This window comes from Hemiscyllium ocellatum, chromosome 7 (genome assembly GCF_020745735.1).
Source record: "Hemiscyllium ocellatum isolate sHemOce1 chromosome 7, sHemOce1.pat.X.cur, whole genome shotgun sequence".
Taxonomy (NCBI): domain Eukaryota; kingdom Metazoa; phylum Chordata; class Chondrichthyes; order Orectolobiformes; family Hemiscylliidae; genus Hemiscyllium; species Hemiscyllium ocellatum.
Genome location: NC_083407.1, coordinates 26664877 through 26683817, shown reverse-complemented (window position 1 = coordinate 26683817; position 18941 = coordinate 26664877). Strand labels below are relative to the sequence as shown.

The 18941-nt window shown below is 40.8% G+C and overlaps 1 protein-coding gene across 3 annotated transcripts in view; it reads right to left on the bottom strand.

Annotated features, from left to right (window-relative positions):
* Positions 1–18854, bottom strand: part of mmadhcb (metabolism of cobalamin associated Db) — a 33351-nt gene extending 14497 nt beyond the window's left edge. The window contains exons 1-7 of one of the 3 annotated variants that reach the window (XM_060827088.1): positions 18446–18854; positions 14159–14197; positions 13115–13247; positions 11392–11439; positions 10175–10392; positions 1205–1313; positions 391–521 (exon numbers count right to left, since the gene is read on the bottom strand). In XM_060827088.1, coding sequence (XP_060683071.1) covers positions 391–521; positions 1205–1313; positions 10175–10392; positions 11392–11439; positions 13115–13247; positions 14159–14167 — 648 coding nt within the window. In that variant the 5' untranslated portion in view covers positions 14168–14197; positions 18446–18854. The remainder of the gene's footprint in view (positions 1–390; positions 522–1204; positions 1314–10174; positions 10393–11391; positions 11440–13114; positions 13248–14158; positions 14198–18445) is intronic. The other 2 variants (XM_060827089.1, XM_060827090.1) reach the window with 2 other exon arrangements.
* Between the last annotated feature and the right edge of the window lie 87 nt (positions 18855–18941).

The window sequence follows — 18941 nt, the reverse complement described above, 5'->3', positions numbered from 1 at the left end:
CCTAGACCCTTTGGCTGAGAGGAAGGACATTAACACCATGCCACAAGATCCCTTATCAAAATGTGGAATTTCTAATCTTGGGAAAAGTCAATCTAAACTTTATAGGCCCAGAGTGACTGCCCGCCACTTTACAACTATTTATTTGGCTAACTACATCTAGTAACTCCATGTGTCTCATCAGTTTTGCTAATTACGACTGAGTATATTAAGTGAAGTTTACAAGCAAAGGAAAAGTCAAGTAAATCAAATCAGCACTGAGAAGGTAATGTTTTAAGTTCTAGAATTAGTTTGTAAGATGGCTGAAAGAATTTTTGATCAAGTTTTTAAATCCACTTTCTCCCTTCAGGTGCATTTCACATTTCCCTATACACATTTTAATACGTTACTTACTTTCTCCAGTAGCTGTTCACGTTCCTCTTCTACTGCTTCATTCCATATAGTCATATCATTAACACTCCTTTGCGTTACAGTAAGTACTGTGAATCCCGCAACTGGAGCCTCAGGAAACATAGATTGAAAATCTTGAAAAAACAACAAGACCATCAAATCAAATCTCTGTGGCTCAAAACACACAAAATCAAAAATGTTGTTGTATGCCCATCTGACATTCAGCTTTTACCGATCCTAAACTGGCACTGCATTAGTTGACTGATGGTTTTGAGCTCAGTAAAGCTGTAAAATGGACTACTAGTGAAAAGAGACAATAGTTTTCTCCTTCCTGATCCAACAGCTCAACTGCTGCATTTCTGCTTCATGCAACAAGCTTTAAAAGGTATTGCATACACTTTATTATCTTATATGATTAGAAATGTTTAGCAGTTATATAATTAGGAAAGCATCAATGGCATAGACTGAATATAGTCTTCATTGTACTTCTCCATCAAAAAAAAGAGAAAACTACAAGACAGCGAAAGGGACACGATGCAGTTAGACCATCAAAAACATATGCTTGTCCGAGGATTCACATCTAAGCATTATCAAATGTTACCAATTTACACCAGCCTCCAAAATGTGGAAGCGGGCATCAGGGCAGGATAATGCTCATACACACACATACACATAGGTGCAACTTAGAGTTAGAGATGTACAGCATGGAAACAGACCCTTCGGTCCAATCCATTCATGCCGACCAGATATCCCAAACCAATCTGCATTTACTTTTTAAGTCTAAAAGCTTAAATTCTACATAGACACTTAAACAAACCTTTGCGAAGAAGTTCTGGGCAGGTTTGTATTGCACATTCCACCTTTGCATTCTCAAAATAATTTTCTGCAGCTGTGAATTCCTGTGGTTGAGGCTCAGCTTCATTTCCCTGAAAGAAATGTGATATATTGTTATGGACCATGCCAGACCACTCAAAACATTCTTAAGCAGGCAGCCCCAGACCATAAGTTTTGAAACACAAAGAACAGAATAAAGAACCCCTACAGAACTCAACCTATCCAACTAGATTTAATTATGCTGTTCTGAATATACACAACAGTCCAAATAAGCAAACTCCCTTTAAAACCCAGTATAAATGGAACACGTGTTTACAGGTTGAAGTTGAAGGGCAGAAAAGAGACAGAGTTTCCACACAGCTCCCTATTGAACTTCCAACCAGTTCACGACTGAACTAAAACTGCTCAGCTCAGCTAGAGCGCTGACCATTCCTCTTTCTTTATATAGGTCAATTCTAAAACATGATCACTTTGGCACAAAGTCTCATCTGTTTACATATAAACAAAAGGCCTCTCAATACCCTTTAATCTCTATACGAAACCAGACTGATCAGAGCCCAGCCTGGTTTATTGCCCCTCTGAAAAAAAATCAAGGACAGAGTCTCCTTCAGCCAAGGTACAGCTTTGAGGAAAAAAAAGGACTAGCTTTCTGACAATATAAAGTAATGGTTATTACAAAATAAAAGCTCGTGGATTAGTGGTAATAGGAATAGCAATATATTGGCTAGTTAACAGGAAATAGAGTGATTGGGCATGGTAATTTTCTGTTTGGTAAGTTATAATGAGTGATGCACCACATGGTTCAGTGCTGGGACCTCGATGTTTTTTTTAAACAAAGTTTTTGTGATTATATTGAAAATGAACAATGTTCAACATTTAATTTTAATGCCAGAGTTTTTCATGGACTAAAAGTAGCATTAGAAAGAATACTAGTGATCTAAAATAGCTTTTGTGATTACCTGACAAACCCAGGAAACTAACATGGAAAACAGGAAACTGGCTGCATCACCCTTATCATTTTAATCAATAAAAACTGAAACAGTGAGATGTCAAGAAATTTGCAGCTCTTGTTCTGAGCACGCTTGAATCATTACTTCATTTATTCAAGGTGAAAGAAGTGTTCAGTTTGAAAGAGACAATGGAACTGGACTTGGGATATACAAACAAATCATATTTCACCTGCTTGTTATGAGCAACAAGGAAAGGAGAAAGCAACATGAACATATAATGGCAGAGATTGAAAGTGCTTCTCTCTCGATTTCAAAAAGCAACACGGGTAGAAAAGCAACATGGAAAACCACTTTTCACTGAGAAATCATGTTTATCTGCAAGCTTTGCCACTCTCAAGGTGATGAGACAACAGCTAAACTATTGAGACTTAGGCCTCACTCTTGTATCTCAATGTTTCTAGAAGATGCAACTGCCTGTACATTCTTGGCTATGTAGACACAGAATAATACAGCACAGTACAGGCCCTTCGGCCCTCAATGTTGGCTGACCTTTTATCCTACTTGAAGATCAACTCAAAACAAACCCTTCATTTTACTATCATCCATGTGCCTATCCAAGAGAGGCTTAAAATGTCGCTAATGTATCTGACTGTAGCACCACCACTGGCAGTGCATTCCAGGCACGCACAACTCTGTGTAAAGAACCGACCTCTGACATCTCCCCTAAACCTTCTCCCATTCACCTTAAAATTATGCTTCTTTGCAACAGACATTTCTGCCCTGGGAATAAGTCTCTTGACTATTCATTCTATCTATGCATCTTATCATCTTGTACACCTCTATCAAGTCACCTCTCACTCTTCTTCACTCCAAAGAGAAAAGCCTCAGCTCCCTCAACCTTTTTTCACAAGATATGTCATCTAGTCCAGGCAGCATCCTGGTTAATCTCCACCACACTGTCAGGGATCCTCCCTTTAACCCTGTATTTAAATTTGACCTTCCAAAATGAATCACTTCATACTTTTCCAGGTTGAACCCCATTTACCACTTATCAGTCCAGTTCTGCCTCCTGTCAGTGTCTCGTTGCAACCTAGAATAGCCCTCCACACAATCTACCACTCCACCAACCTTTGTCATCGGCCAAAGTTAGTAACCCACTTTTCCACAAACCCAGGAAACTAACATGGAAAACAGGAAACTGGCTGCATCACCCTTATCATTTTAATCAATAAAAAACTGAAACAGTGGGATGTCAAGAAATTTGCAAAAATTTACAAAAATCACGAAGAGCACAGGTCCCAGAACAGATCACTATGGAACACCACTGGTCAGGCTGAATACTTTCCATCGCCTTACACCCTCTGTCTTCTATGGGCCAGCCAATTCTGTATCCAGACAGCCAAATTTCCCTCATGCCTCCTTACTTTCTGAATGAACCTACCATGGGGAACCTTATCAAACACCTTGCTAAAATACATATACACCATATCTACTGCTCTTTCAATGATTTTTGCCAAATCCTCAAAGAATTCAATAAGGCTTGCGAAGGATGACCTGTTCCTCACAAAGCCAAGCTGACTATCTCTAGTCAAACTATGGTTTTCCAAGTAATCATAAATCCTGTCTCTCAGAATCTTCTCCAATAGTTTGCCCACCAAAATGTAAGACTGACTGGTCTATAATTCACAGGATCATTCCTAACCGCTTTCTTGAACAAGGGAATAACATTTGTGACTCACCAATCATCAGATACTACTCCAATAGACAGGGAGGATGCAAAGGTTGTTGCCAAAGGTGCAGCAATCTCTTCCTTCGCTTCCTGTAGGAGCCGAGAGTAAATCCCACCTTATCTATCCTTATGTTTTTCAAAATTTTCAGCACATCTTTCTTCTTAACATCAACTTGTTCTAGCAGATCAGCCTGTTTCACACTATCCTTACAAATGACAAGGTCCCTCTCAGTAGTGAATACTGAAGCAAAGTATTCAATCTGGACCTCCCTACCTCCTCTGACTACAGGCATAGATTTCCTCGACTTTCCTGATCAGCCCTACCCTAACTCTGGCCATTCTCTTGTTCCTCACACAAGTGAAGGCATTAGGGTTTTCTTTAATCCTACCCACTAAAACTTGTTCATGCCCCTTCCAGCTCTCAAGTCCATTGTTCAGTTCCTTCCTGGCTACCTAGTAATCTTCTAGAGCCCTGTCTGACCTTTGCCTCCTCAACCATAAGTAAACTTCCTTCTTCCTCTTGACCAGATGTTCCACATCCCTTGTCACCCAAGGTTCCTTCTGCCTACCATTCCTTCCTTGCCTCAATGGGACAAACCTTTCCAGCACTAATCAGCAAATGCTCCCTAAAAAAACCTTCACATTTTTGTCGTGCATTTTCCAGACAACATCTGTTCCTAGTTTAGGTGCCCCAGGTCCTGCCTAATAGCATTGTAATGCCCGCTCCTCTGATTAAATACTTTCCCATACCGTCTACTCCTGTCCCTCTCCATGACTATAGTCAGGGAATTGTGATCACAATCACTGAAATGCTCTCCCACAGAGAGACCTGATACCTGGCCTGGTTCGTTGCCAAGCACCAAATCCAACATGGCCTAACTTTTCTTTTACGTTTATTCTATTTTGTGTGTAAGTGTACAAATGTTGTATTTTCTTATTTTTCTGAGGTTAGATAGATAATAAAACTATTATTTTCACTCAAGAAAACACTCCAATTAGCTAGATTTCTTTGATTTGTTTAAACATGTTTAACCAAAGTGTGCTGAGAAATAAAAACATTTGTAGACACTGAAAAAGAGGGTTTAAAAACAAGGCTACCAATCACCCCTCCTTGCTGGGTGGTAATAAATTCACAGGCAAACAGCAGAAATGTAGTGGGGGAAATCAAATTCTTCCTTCAAAAGTTGTTTAAAAAGAAAATTACCGAAGGTTTTATTGAATCTAAGATTCAAAAGTATTAACATGTTCATGTGCCATGTTAAGTATTTTGCCCTGCTGTTTGAAAGCATTATGAAAAACAAAAAGCCTCGTCCTAGGAAGAACTATTAGGGATAACCTAAGCACCTGGAGGTGATGTTCAGCCCTAAAGCCAAGAATACACAAATTGTAAAACAGGAGGCGAATTATCTCTAGCTTGAACCGGAGAAAAATGAAACACAGATTAACTTTGCAAATGTAAGATTAGAATTAGAATTAATGAATGGAAGGTGGCTTGGGGGGGGGGGGCAGTGGTTAGGAATGAAAAAGGAAACAGAAAAAGGAGAATGAAAATGAATGGGAAATTACATCGAAACAGCCTCAGCTAAGAGACTAAAAACAAGAGTACTCTGGCAAGAGTACCACACTGAACTGAGACTTGAAGACTATAATATTAAAGTGGGCACAGTGGGCAGCACGGTGGCACAGTGGTTAGCACTGCTGTCTCGCAGTGCCTGAGACCCGGGTTCAATTCCCGACTCAGGCGACTGACTGTGTGGAGTTTGCATGTTCTCCCCGGTGTCTGCGTGGGTTTCCTCCGGGTGCTCCGGTTTCCTCCCACAGTCCAAAGATGTGCGGGTTAGGTGAATTGGCTATTCTAAATTGCCAATAGTGTTAGGTAATGGGTAAACGTAGGGGTATGGGTGGGTTGCGCTTTGGCGGGTCAGTGTGGACTTGTAGGGCCGAAGGGCCTGTTTCCACACTGTAAGTAATCTAATCTAATCTAATAAAGTTTACACATTTAACTCCAAAGTTTGATGAGGAAAAGATGGACGTCATCTTCACTCTTTTTTGAAAAGTTAGCACAGCAATTAAAATGGCCGGTCCATTGCTGGACAATGCATCTGCAGAGCAGACTGAAAGTCTTACAAAATTTATATATTCTTATCTGAGGAGAACGTCACTGACTATGAAGCAGCAAAAGGGGTTATTTTAAATGCCGATCAGTTAGTGCCAGAGGTGTGCATTCAAAAGTTCGGTACCCTCAAAAGTTCTGTGCCTGACCAGACATACCTAGAATATGAATGACTTAAGCAGTTTGTTTTGACCAGTCGATATGGACACAGAAGCTATCCATGAAAGCACTATGGAGGTAATTCTTGAGGAATTCAAAAACCTCACATCCTTTGTAATTCGGACTCATGTCAAGGAACAAAGGGCAGCAGGGCTCATATAGGTAGCAACTCCAACTCTCAGCCATGAGATAACACAGAGGCCCATAAAAGGTGGGGAATCTGGGATTTGGAACCTGTTACAGATCAGAGTGTGAAAATGATAAACACCCCTTGGACAAGATGGAAAGGAAAATGAGACCAGAGAGAAAATAGAATTGCGACTGACATTTAAAGGTAGGAATTGGACAGGAGAAAAGTGCTAACTGTCTCAAGTGCTTCTAATATAGACCAGCAGGAGGCTGGAACAGCACAGCAAGCCAGGCAGCATCAGGAGTTGGAGATGTCCAACATTTCGGGTACAACCCTTCTTCAGGAATGAAGGTGGGAGGGTAGGGGTCTACTGCCCAGAAACTCCAGTTGCGAGATCAGTATACATAAAATGAAGGGTGGTCAGTGACAGCTCAGGCATGACTGTGGACCAGGAGAGCTGTTAGGAGCTTGCATCAAAGGAATGGCGAGCATGGAGTTTTAAACAGGCAGCGAGAGAGAAAAAAAAAGCATTACCCAGGGGAATTATTTGGCTGGTAGCTGAATACATCTCTCAAACAGAAAAAGAAAGGGTGAGAGACTGAGGAGGCTGCAGAAGAGGAGCAGCAAGTAGTAATAAAGCCATAATCAAACAAAGTATAATCTTATTCTTTTACATTACTATGTCATTCGGCTTCTGCTGCGATTGGCCATTATGGTCTCATGTAGTCATGTTATTGCACCTGATTAATAGAGAAGGTCTCCAATTGACCAGCAATATTTGGCAGATGCCAGCAAAACATTAGCAGGAAACAAGTAAGTGGAAATCCAGGATAAAAGCAAATTACTGCAATGCTGGAACCTGAAAGCAAAAGAAAAAATGCTGGAAAATCTCAGTAGGTCTGGCAGCATCTGTAGGGAGACAAAAGAACTGACGTTTCGAGTCTAACTGATCTTTTGTCAAAGCTTTTTTTTTGTACCGATAAAGCAGTTGTGAGAGGGGACCCAGGTAGGCCTGGAACAAGAAATGTTCCACATACCCCATGGAAAGAGAGGCATAGCTCGGACCCACGTGGGTACCCATTGCTACACCATTGATTTGGAAAAAATGGGATGAGTTGAAGGAGAAGTTGTTGAGAGGGAGAACAAGTTCGGCCAGGCGGAGGAGAGTGGTGGCGGATGGAGATTGTTCAGGCCTCTTTTTGAGAGAGAAGCGAAGAGCTTTCAAGTCGTTTTGGTGTGGAATGGAGGTGTAAAGAGATGGCACATCCATGGTGAATAGAAGATAGTTAGGGCCTGTGAACTGAAAGCTGTTAATGTGTTGCTGGGCATCAGAGGAATCCTGGCTGTAGGTGGGGAGGGAGTGAACCAAAGGAGTAAGGATAGAGTCAAGGTAGGAGGAAATAAGTTCAGTAGGGGAGGGGCATGCTGACACAATGGGTCTGCCAGGGCAGTCCTTCTTGTGGATTTTGGGGTGTAGGTAAAAAAAGGGCTGCCTAGGGTTGGGAGCCGGGGGGGGTGGGTTGGGGGTGAAGCATCCAGAGGAAGTGAGGTTAGACACGGTGTTGGAGACAATGGCTTGATGCTCAGTGGTGTGGTCATGCTCCAGGGGGAGTTAGGAGGAGGAATCTGAGAGTTGGCGCTCAGCCTCTGCAAGGTAGAGGTCAGTACGCCAGACGACAACAGCACCCCCTTTGTCAGCAGGTTTGATGACAAGTTTGGGGTTGGACCTAAGGGAACGAAGGGCATAAAGTTTGGATGGAGAAAGGTTGGAATGGGTAAGAGGGGCAGAGAAATTAAGGCGGCCAATGTCCTGTCGACAATTGTCAACGAAAAGATCAAGGGCAGGAAATTGTCCTGGTTGGGGTGTCCAATTAGAGGTGGAATGTTGGAGGGATGTGAAAAGGATCTCTGGAGCAGGGGGAGGACTCTTGCCTAAAGTGAGCACGAAGGCGAAGGAAGAAAGAGCTCAGCATCATGTCGAGCCCGGAATTCATTGAGGTGGGGACGTAAGGATACAAAGCGAAGTCCTTTGCTGAGAACAGCACGCTCAGACTCAGAGAGGGGAAGGTCAGAGGGTATGGTGAACACACGGCAAGAGCTGGGGTTGGAAGAGATGGGGTTCGAGGGATTGGGACAGTTGGAAGGTGGAGGGTGAGCAGTTTTTTTTTGTACCAATAAAGTAGTTGTGGGAGTGGACCCGGGAAGGCCTGGAACAAGAAATGTTCCACATACGCCATGCTTTGACAAAGGATCAGTTTCTCTCCTTACAGATGCTGCTAGACCTGCTGAGATTTTCCAGCATTTTCTCTTTTGGGAAGTTGAAATCCAGGATCAGTAAAACAGATCACATCTGTCAGAGCGGTATGGTGGCTGAGCAGTTAGCACTGCTGCCTCACAGTGCCAGGGACCCAGGTTCAATTCCAGTCTCGGGTAACTGACAGTGTGGAGTTTGCACATTCTCTCCATGTCTGCTTGGGTTTCGTCCGGGTGTTCTGGTTTCCTCCCACAGTCCAAAGATGTGCAAGTTAGGTGAATTGGCCATGCTAAATCACCCATAGTGTTAGATGCATTAGTCAGTAAAGTAAGAGGATGAGTCTGGGTGGGTTGCTCTTCGGAGGGTCAGTATGGACTTGTTAGGCTGAAAGGTCTGTTTCCACACTGTATGGAATCTAATCTTCAGGTACTGAAGCAATCTATGTTCAAATGTAATAAGATTTGGACAATATCTAGGCTTTGGCTGACAAGTGGCTAATAACATTAACGCTACACAAATGCCAGACTATGCCCACCACTAATAAGTGATAATTTAACCAGTCTGTTGACATTTAATGGTGTTATCATCACTGAATCCCCAACTATCAACATTCATTGACCATAAACTCAACTCGACTCGCTACATAAACAGTGGCTGCAAGAACAGGTCAGATGCAAGGAATACTGTGGCAAGTAATTCACCTCCAGACTCCCAAAGCCTATCCATCATCTAAAAGGGTCAAGTCAGGAGTGCTTTGGAATACTCCCCACTTGCCTAGATGGGTGGAACTTCAACAACAAAACAAAAACTTGATGCCACCAAGGATAAAGCCACCTACTTGACTGGTACATCTACTCCTTGCACCATCAACATTCAGTAGCAGCAATGCGTACTGTAGAAATTCACTAAAGAGCTTAAGACAGCACCTTCCAAACCCATGAGCATTTCCATCTAGATGGAAAAGGCAGCAGATACATGGGAACACCATCATCTTCCAGCTTCCCTCCAAGTCACTCATCATCCTGACTTGGAAGTACAGAACAGAATAGAAATGTATTATCACATGTACCTTTACATGAAAAATACAGTGAAAGGTTTTATGAGTCACCACACCACAGTGCCTACATCAATGACAGAGGTCATACATAATGAAAGTTTAACACAATTCAATTCCTGGGCTTGTTAGAGGATAAGGCGATTAAGTAACGATGGAATACCCTGAAGATCTACCACCATTCCTTCAATGTCCCATGTTCAAAATTCTGGAATTCCCTCCCTAACGGCATTATGAGTCAACCCACAGCAGGTGGTCTGCAGAGGCTCCGGAAGGCAGCTCACCACCACCTTCTCAAGGGCAACCAGGAACAGGCAATAAATACTGGCCAGTGACGCCCACATATCACTAGTGGGGGAAAAAAAGTTGGTCACCAGTTTCAGAAAAGGAACTAAATCTCATGTTAATTGCTTGATATACCTTCACCTTTGATCACACATTTCATCACAAGTTAGTATGAAACAGAAAACAAATAGTAAAAAAATTTAAATTATTAGTCACAGGAAGTTGACAATTTGCTATCATTTACAGCCAATAATTTAATAAAATGTTGTATCGTCTTGCCTGAAATTCATTGACAAACTGTGCAAGAATGAATTCGTGCTTCTCACTCATTAATGGCTCAGTTAGCAGATCTGGAAGTGTTCTGTTTGTTGAGATTTTCTTCTGGTTAGCAATGCCATTAATATGGGAACCAAACCCTATGTTACCCGGCAGCTGAAACCGGTGATCCTGAGGTCCAAATGGTCCCATCTTTTCATCAGGCCATATAGTTTGTAAACCTTGCAATAAAAGCATAAATGAAAGATATTTATTTAAATTCAGAACTTTAATTTTTAACACAAAATGGAATAAGTAGAAAAGAAACAAAAACATTCCAATTTATGAAGAAGGTTCAAATCAGAGGCTTTAAATGTTATTAATATTTATTTCCAGATTTACTTTTGTTGGCACTGGTTACTTATTTATAAATAGTATTTAAATATATTAAGCAAATCAGAAGCAAATTAAGAAGCAGATTGTGAAGAATTTGTTTGTTGATTGTGGTGCTTCCTCAGTTGCTGAATAGAATTAATGTTTGTTAAGTAAGCAACTGATACTCAGTAACCTGTATTATGCAGTTACATGTGAGAGACAGTTTCAGTTAAATGAACGTATGCACCTCAAACGGTGTTATCATTGTACATGTTGCAAATTAGCAATTTCCGTTAGATGTTGATTAACTGTCAATTAATTCAAATATAAAGCAATGGCCGAAGTCCAACTGGATTGCTACATTTTATTTTGATTCTATGACTGCTGGAAGACTATTAACTGGCTTTGAAACCACACTTGAATTCTTGAGCCCTAGAGTCACATTATGTGAAGAAAAGTAACAAAAAAAAAGAACATATTTTGTTCATTAAAAAAGGACACAGCAAAATTACATAATTGATGTTTATGGTTATGATGGGAATTCACAAGAATTAAGTTGAGAAATTATTCACTATGATGAAGTGTTCAAACAAATGGAAACAAATTACAGTGTGAGCACCAGCACCTGAAGGATAATAGAGACGTGCAGCAATTGTCAGTGAAGTCTACCAAGTACACTTCCTCATGCAAAGGGTGGGAAATACTGAAAAATTTAAATTAATTCAGCAAATAGCCAGATGTATATTTAAAGAGGGAAGGATTTATGCTAAAGTGGATAACAGCTACTAACTTCCAAAAAAAAAGAACTTTACCAGTGTTACATGGATTATTCATTTGTCTAACTATTTCAAAAATCTGGTTCTCACCTGCCACAACCACCTTATCTTTAGTAAGTTCAGTTCTTCCTGTGTCTCCTTATAATTTAGAATAGAAAGACCCAAAATCATAATGTGCAAGCACAGTTTGCTTTGCAATGAGTGTTTGTACTTAAAAGAATAAACAAAAATATCTTCAAAATAATCTTCCAAATGAATTTCATCTATCCTAAAAGTAGTAACACAAATGTTAACAATGAGGAAAATTAACCTTGTGCAAGAGTCATGTCAAGAGTGGCTTTGTCATTTCTACCATATATCACTGATACAGTAAAAATGAAACAGTGTTCCTCTATGACTCTACAACCAAGGTGCCACATGGACAGCACAAACTACACAATCAAATGTAGACTGACATAAAGTGCATAAGAAGTGCAAAACATGGAAGACAGCACAGTAATTCCTGATGTCAAGACAACAGGCACAGTGGTGTACAAATTACAGTGGAATAAAAGAATGATAATTAGTAAAACATTCTTTAGCAGCAAAGAGTTTCAGATGGAATAGAGTCTGATCATACAATGTTAAGGAACCTGATGGCCTAGGAGAAAAAGTTGTTGCACAGTCTGGCCATGAGAGACCAAATGCGCCGGTATCATCTGCCAAATGGTAGGAGGGAGAAGAGTTGGAGTGAGGACTGAAAAAGAGACATGCTGTCAAAGCTTTTTGTCTTGAAAGCATCACGACAAATGCAAGAATACTAAACTTCAAGAGAGGTTTACGCCTGAAATGTCGACTCTCTTGCTTCTCAGATGCTGCCTGACTTGTGCTTTTCCAAGCTATATTTTTTGACCACAGTTTATATTGGAAGAGTAATAAAGATGCAGATTTGTTTGTCAAGCAAGGCAACACCATGGAAAATTTAAGTTATGTTAAGTTATGGCAAGTAATGCCAAATCTCTTGTTAAATTCCACCAAAGCCAAATTGAATCTCCTTGGCTGAGGTGTTGCAATCGGGAATATTTACCCAAAATCAGGAATTGCTGGAAAAACTTAAGCGATCAGGCAGCATTCATGGAGTGAGTGCAGAATTAATGTTTTGAGTTTCATGACTCTTCTTCAGAATGAAGACGGGTCATGGACCACAAAGGTTAACTCTGCTTTCTCTCCACAGATGCTGCCTGACCGAGTTTTTCCAGCAAATTCTAAATTTTGAAACAGTTATACAGGTCTAACAATTTAAAAAAAACCTTGCTTTAAAAGAAGTCTGCGCAGTCATTACCACCACCAGCACTGCATATGGATATTGGATGAGCGATTGATAGTCCAATTCACAACTACACAGTCCTACTTGAAAGCAAATTACAAAAGTAGCTAAGTTCGACTTGCTTAAAAGAATAATGAACTGCCTACTGGTGTACTTGATAGAATCAGTCCACATGGTTTACTGTGCTGACAGATGTACAGACTGCTTGACAGACAGACAGAGTTGATGTCACTCTATGCCCTATCTTATTTGTGATTGTTTCTGCCAAATGAATTGGCCAAATGATTAAATGAGTTGCTATAATCAAACAATCAATTCTGGGCAAGCTTTTCACAAATACAATGAGATAAAACAAGGTAAGTTTTTGTTCTCTTTTGAAAAAAAAAAGAGTATTCTTACATCTGTCCTGATGGTGGAAGACAAAAGGCTTCAACAGAACGTCTCTTTCTTTCAGCAACATTCAAAGTTCTATGATACCAAGTGATGAGTGAGGAAAACTGCTCCTACCTTGATCAGGTGGTATGACTGCAATATAAGGCTCATCAGACCCTGTGGAATATGTTCTAAAGGTTGCAATCCTTCTAACCAATGCATGAATACCTGGCAAGTAAGTCACGAGCCTGGCCTTGGTGCAGAGTGCCTGTTTGAGTGGGTCACAAAAGGGAAAAAAAAAGTAAAATAGAACATACATAAATTTTCAAAATATTAGTACAAACTGCACTAGACAATTATTACAGCACTGACAAATGCCTTAGAACTAACTTAAAAGGTAAATACTTCAGTTTGAGAAACAAATGTACTACATTTGAAAGCAAGAGAGACAATTTTGACCATTAGGCCCTCCTTGATCCACATCTGGACCGTCTGGCCAGTCAATGATGTGCTTCCAATGCAGTGTGTTTCAGACTGCTCTTTCAAGTAAACAGGGAAATAAGAAAAAGGAAAAATAAAAGACAAAAAGAGGCACTAACACAGTCAGCAAGTTTATTAAATAGGGACCAACCATGGGAGAAAAATGCCATGCAGTGCCAAATAAAAGAGTCAATAAGCTAAAGAAAGAAAACACAACAGAAAAACAAAATTAGAGACCAAGGAAAGTGAGATAAAAGATAAGAAACAAAGCTTAAAAAGTCTTAAAGAAATGCTTACAAATGGTGAAATAAGTGACTAAGTAAATTGCACACTGTCTTCAATCATTGGGATGTGGTCTCCAGTCTTCTGATGACTTTAAAAATCCAAGATATAACACTCAGTCAATCTCAAGTGCCTAGTAGGCGAGGATCTACAACACAAACATCTTCCAGTTCAGCATTTATGAGCAATTTTGGAGAAGCCCCATGGCAGCATGGATGCGGTTAACGCTTTATTGATGTAATGAGCATACTGATGCCATTCTCCAGCTCTAACACCCCCACTGAAGAAATGCACACAAGATTAATAGAATATAGATATACATTTGCTGCCAGTGAAAAGTTCCCCTCCTCTAGCAGATCTATTCACATTCTTCTTTCATGAACAGCAAATCTAAGACAAAAATAATCCAAACTGTACCTTAGCCATTTTGCTCGGCTTCTGCACCCAGCACTTGTCCTGCAGAACAGAAAACAAAATGATTACCAGGAATTCAATTATATTAAAATATTCCACAATTAGCTTTGACAATGTGGATCAAAGCAGCTAAAGCACCATTACTTTAATTCAGCCATTCAAATTTTCTGTTTCACCTTTAACCTCACCCCTAAAAAAAAATGATCAACCACAAACCTAAAAGCTTTCAATATAAATAAATCACCATATTAGATTAGATTGGGTTCCCTACAGTGTGGAAACAGGCCCTTCTACCCAACAAGTTCACACTGACCCTCCGAAGAGTAACCCACCCAGACCCATTTCCCTCTGACTAATGCACCTAACACTATGAGCAATTTAGCATGGCCAATTCACCTGACCTGCACATTTTTGGACTGTGGGAGGAAACCGGAGCACCTGAAGGAAACCCATGCAGACACAGGGAGAATGTGCAAACTCCACACAGACAGGCAGTCACCCGAGGCTGGAATCAAACCTGGGATCCTGGTGCTGTGAGGCTGCAGTGCTAACCACTGAGCCACCGTGCCACCCACTTACTTTGTCATACCCAAGATATAGTATGGGATAATTTTTAAGATGCTGTAACTAGACTTACTCGCTAAAACTATGATGTGTGCTGCCATAAAGGCAAGCTAAGAAACGCAGTAGCTATATCAAACTTATGTTTTAAGAGGTTAAATCTGGATAAACACAATCTGTTCTAACATAATCTGACAAAATTAATTCCATGGAAAAACTGGAATAAATTGACTTAATAGAGAGAGCAGCAGTAACTTTTTGCACATCTGAAAATACAAAAACAAGATTTACTGCTACTTATTCAGATGAAGAGTTAAATATTAACTGACATGCCTTTTTACTTTCAGCACTATGTAAACAGTGTAGAGATTAGTGACAACAGCTCCATTTGCACTGCAGAAAGCAAGGATCAATTGAAAAACAACTCACAATGAATATATGTGAAGACAATCTCCAATGACAATTTACTTTTACCTTCTAGGGAAGATTCTTTCTAGTCTAATGAGAAAAACTCATTTGTAAGAGAAATACTTCCATAAGACAGTATTTATATGAAAGAGAGCAGGGAGTATTCAAACCATTAGGTTCAGGCAAAGCACACCCTTTCACATTATACAGACAAACGACGACAGGGTCGCTTGCCCTTAGAGAGAGACAACTGGTGGTGAGTTTAACCTGAAAGTTATCACACCTCAAACGACTCATTTTCAAAGGTTGAAAATGAGGGACCTTGATAGTGACCTCAGTCTGTGCAGAAATTGAACTTCTTCTGTTGGTGGCACTCTATATTATAAACCAGCTGAGCTAACTGATCCCTATGAAGTTCAGCAACATTTCTTAAAATAAGAATACCAGTTTGAATTGGTTATTTTTTTTCAATTTGACAAAATATAGTGATATATATTGAAGTGTAAAATAATTGCAGAAACTTCTATTAGTCAAGTTTGTTGGAATCTCCCAAACAATTCAAGTTTGGCTTTACCCATCCATTAATATCTTATGTTAGAAATTAAATAATTACAAAACATAAAAATATCTTGGGAAAGAAGGGAAGGGAAAAGAATGATAATTCTTATTTCTGATGGATTATCAGATTTAGAATTTATCTATTTCCTCAACTGTTGAAAAGACACCATCCCCTTCCACCTTCTGAAGGACACAAAAGTACTGTCACATCACCCCTTTGACGACCAGAAACAATATAACCTTAAAATAATATCACAGATGACATTTGGAAAGCAAATGCCTTGATTGAGTAGCTCAAGTTAGCAAACCTGCTCAGCATTTCAAATACAAAAAAAAAGGTGTTTTTATACCGATTTTGTTTTTGAAAGTCACTTTTCAACTAAAACTTGGAGATTTTGAAGCCAACATTCCAAGTATGTATCAGTGCTGTTTACAGAAGAGCGCCATACTTTGCATCAGTTCCTCATTATTTTAGATTCAGGGCAACACTAACATGATAATACTCTTCAGTTGGAGATCTGATCCTAAACGCACTACATTTTTCACTTAAAAATAATCTGGCTTCACCCTCTAGCTGCCAAAGCAGCTGCTAAAAACACAGCTAGCTGATCAATATTCTCAGGGCATGGCTAATTAATCAAATATTCAGGCTGAGTGTTCCACAGGAATGTGGAGATGGTGAGAGGGAGCAATCACCTTGGGGACTGGAATTCGAAAAAGTGAAACCATATGTCCAGCTTTGATGGATATCCCTCCCTAAATTTTACTACTGACAATTGGAAAATGGTAGCTTGCACGTCATCCACTATTAAGTTAGAAATAACGATTGCCATCAAACTGGTGATCGAACAATGATCCTGGTCTTCCGACCAACAACTCAAACTTCCATTACCTCATACTTCCAGCTCAGCAAATTGTCCAACAGGTCTGGAACAAGAATTATCCAACATGATTGCAAATATCTCAAAATGTTCACACAACATAATACTGATATTGCCATACTCAAAGAAATATATGTCTGTAATGATGAACAGACCAGCTGAAGCCAATAGGGCTAATCTCACAAACTGCATGACATTCAACCCACATAACGAACGACTTTCCAATCAGTTCATTGATAAAGTGATTACAATGCAAAATTTACTATCATTTCCATAGTTTGAAATATTAACCTGTTTCAAACAGGACTAGAAAATACTTTCAATCTTTTCCAACAGCCAACATCACCCAAACACAAAAAATGGCTTCAACATCCTAACGATTCTGTTGAAATAAATCCCATGGTAGAATGCAACCAAAGTTATAGAATCAATGTGGTCATTGGTCTGTCAGCTTCTTTAAACTTGGTTGCCCAAGAAGCATCTCCAAAGTTGGTAGGAAGAATGGACAAAGAAGTCACAGATTCTGCTCCAGCAGAACAGTAAGACAGTTATGATCATTCAACAATAACACCAAGTGAAAGATCTATTATTTGCAACGAACAATCCCTCTACAAAGAAGCCACTACAATTATATTTACTTTAAAAAAAAAGAGAGATTAGTCTCAATGAAGAAAGTGCATCTCCTCAGCTGGCAAAACTAGTACATTAGTACCATGGAATCTGGATGCATCTCAAAAAAATATTTGGACCATGATTGCCATTGTCAAACTGAAACCAGGCAATTTAATCAACCTCCTGAGAATTATAGTCTGGTATCACTCCTGCATTGATCCAAACCCGTCATAAACCATTTACTGAAAAATCAGCATAGCTGCTGAGCCGAAACAAAAGGCAATCACTAGGGAGAGGGACATAGTATCTGGGGAACAGATTGGCAGGGGTGGGGTGAATGGGAGGCACAGAGCCCAAGGGTCTCTCAAAATGCCATTCAGCCCATCTTGCCCAAACTACTCTTCAAGTAAGAAGCTGGTTTGAGCACTGACCATTTGAATGCTTAAACTGCAGTGGTTGTTGCGTTGCCATACTCTTACCAGACCATAAGGGCTGCTCTGTGTGTGTGTGAGAGAGAGAGAAAGAAACGACTGGAAAGATTTACAAAGGATGTTGCCAGAGTTGGAGGATCTGAGATACAAGGAGACCTGAATGGGCTGGGGCTGTTTTCCCTGGAGCGTTGGAGGTTGAGGGGTGACCTTATAGAGGTTTATAAAATCATGAGGGACATGGATAAGGTAAATAGACAAAGTCTTTTCCCTGGGGTGGGGGAGTCCAGAACTAGAAGGCATAGGTTTAGGGAGCGAGGGGAAAGACATAAAAGAGACCATAGGGGCAACTTTTTCACACAGAGGGTGGTACATGTATGGAATGAGCTGCCAGAGGATGTGGTGGAGGATGGTACAATTGCAACATTTAAGAGGCATTTGGATGGATACATGAATAGGAAGGGTTTGGAGAGATATGGGTGGGTGCTGGCAGGCGGGACTAGATTGGGTTGAGATATCTGGTCGGCCTGGTCGGGTTGGACCAAAGGGTCTGTTTCCGTGCTGTACATCTCTATGGCTGGTGGTGATTTAACCTGAGGGCCACCAGACCTACCTGGTGAGGGAAGGGATTGAGAAGGAGAGTGCTTCACGGTAACCTCAAACCAGTGATGGGAACTGAACCCACACTGTTGACATCACACCGCTCTGTAAACCAGAGATCCAGCCAACTGAGCTAAACCATGCTCCACCACCAGATCAGTGTGAGAGGTCACAGTGAGAGATAACTACAGGTCCAAACTGACTCAGGCCTATCTACTCAGCAGCTGCCGGGATCCACTCACATTTACAGCTTTATTGTCTGACGGTGAAGCTCACGATGCGGGGCTGGGTCGGGAGACAATGCTGCCTCCTCCAGCTCAAACTCACAGGAAGATGGTATCGCCTCCTCCCCGGCTAGTCTCCTTCCGTCTCCGGCCAACGGGCTAAAACGCACGTACGCGTGCGCGTTACGTCACCACTCCCGTCATCAGTAACCATGGCACTCCACAGCAACGGGGCCTACCTGAGCCTCCCGGACCTTACTCCCACAGCTCATCCTGCTATCACGATGGTTCTCTCACGCATTTCCATTTCTTGAACAAAATATGACAGACTCTATTCACTCCCTTCCTCCGCATCCAAGGTCCGTAAAAAGGACTCTGGCACCAAGTACAAAACGAACACGAGCTTCTCACCCCGTCCCCGCCAAACTGTTGAAATTCGTCATCACTCTCGCTCTTCCTGAGCTTCGCGGCAATTGGCTGTTTCTGCGGCCACCGCGGTTGAAGCAGCTTCGTG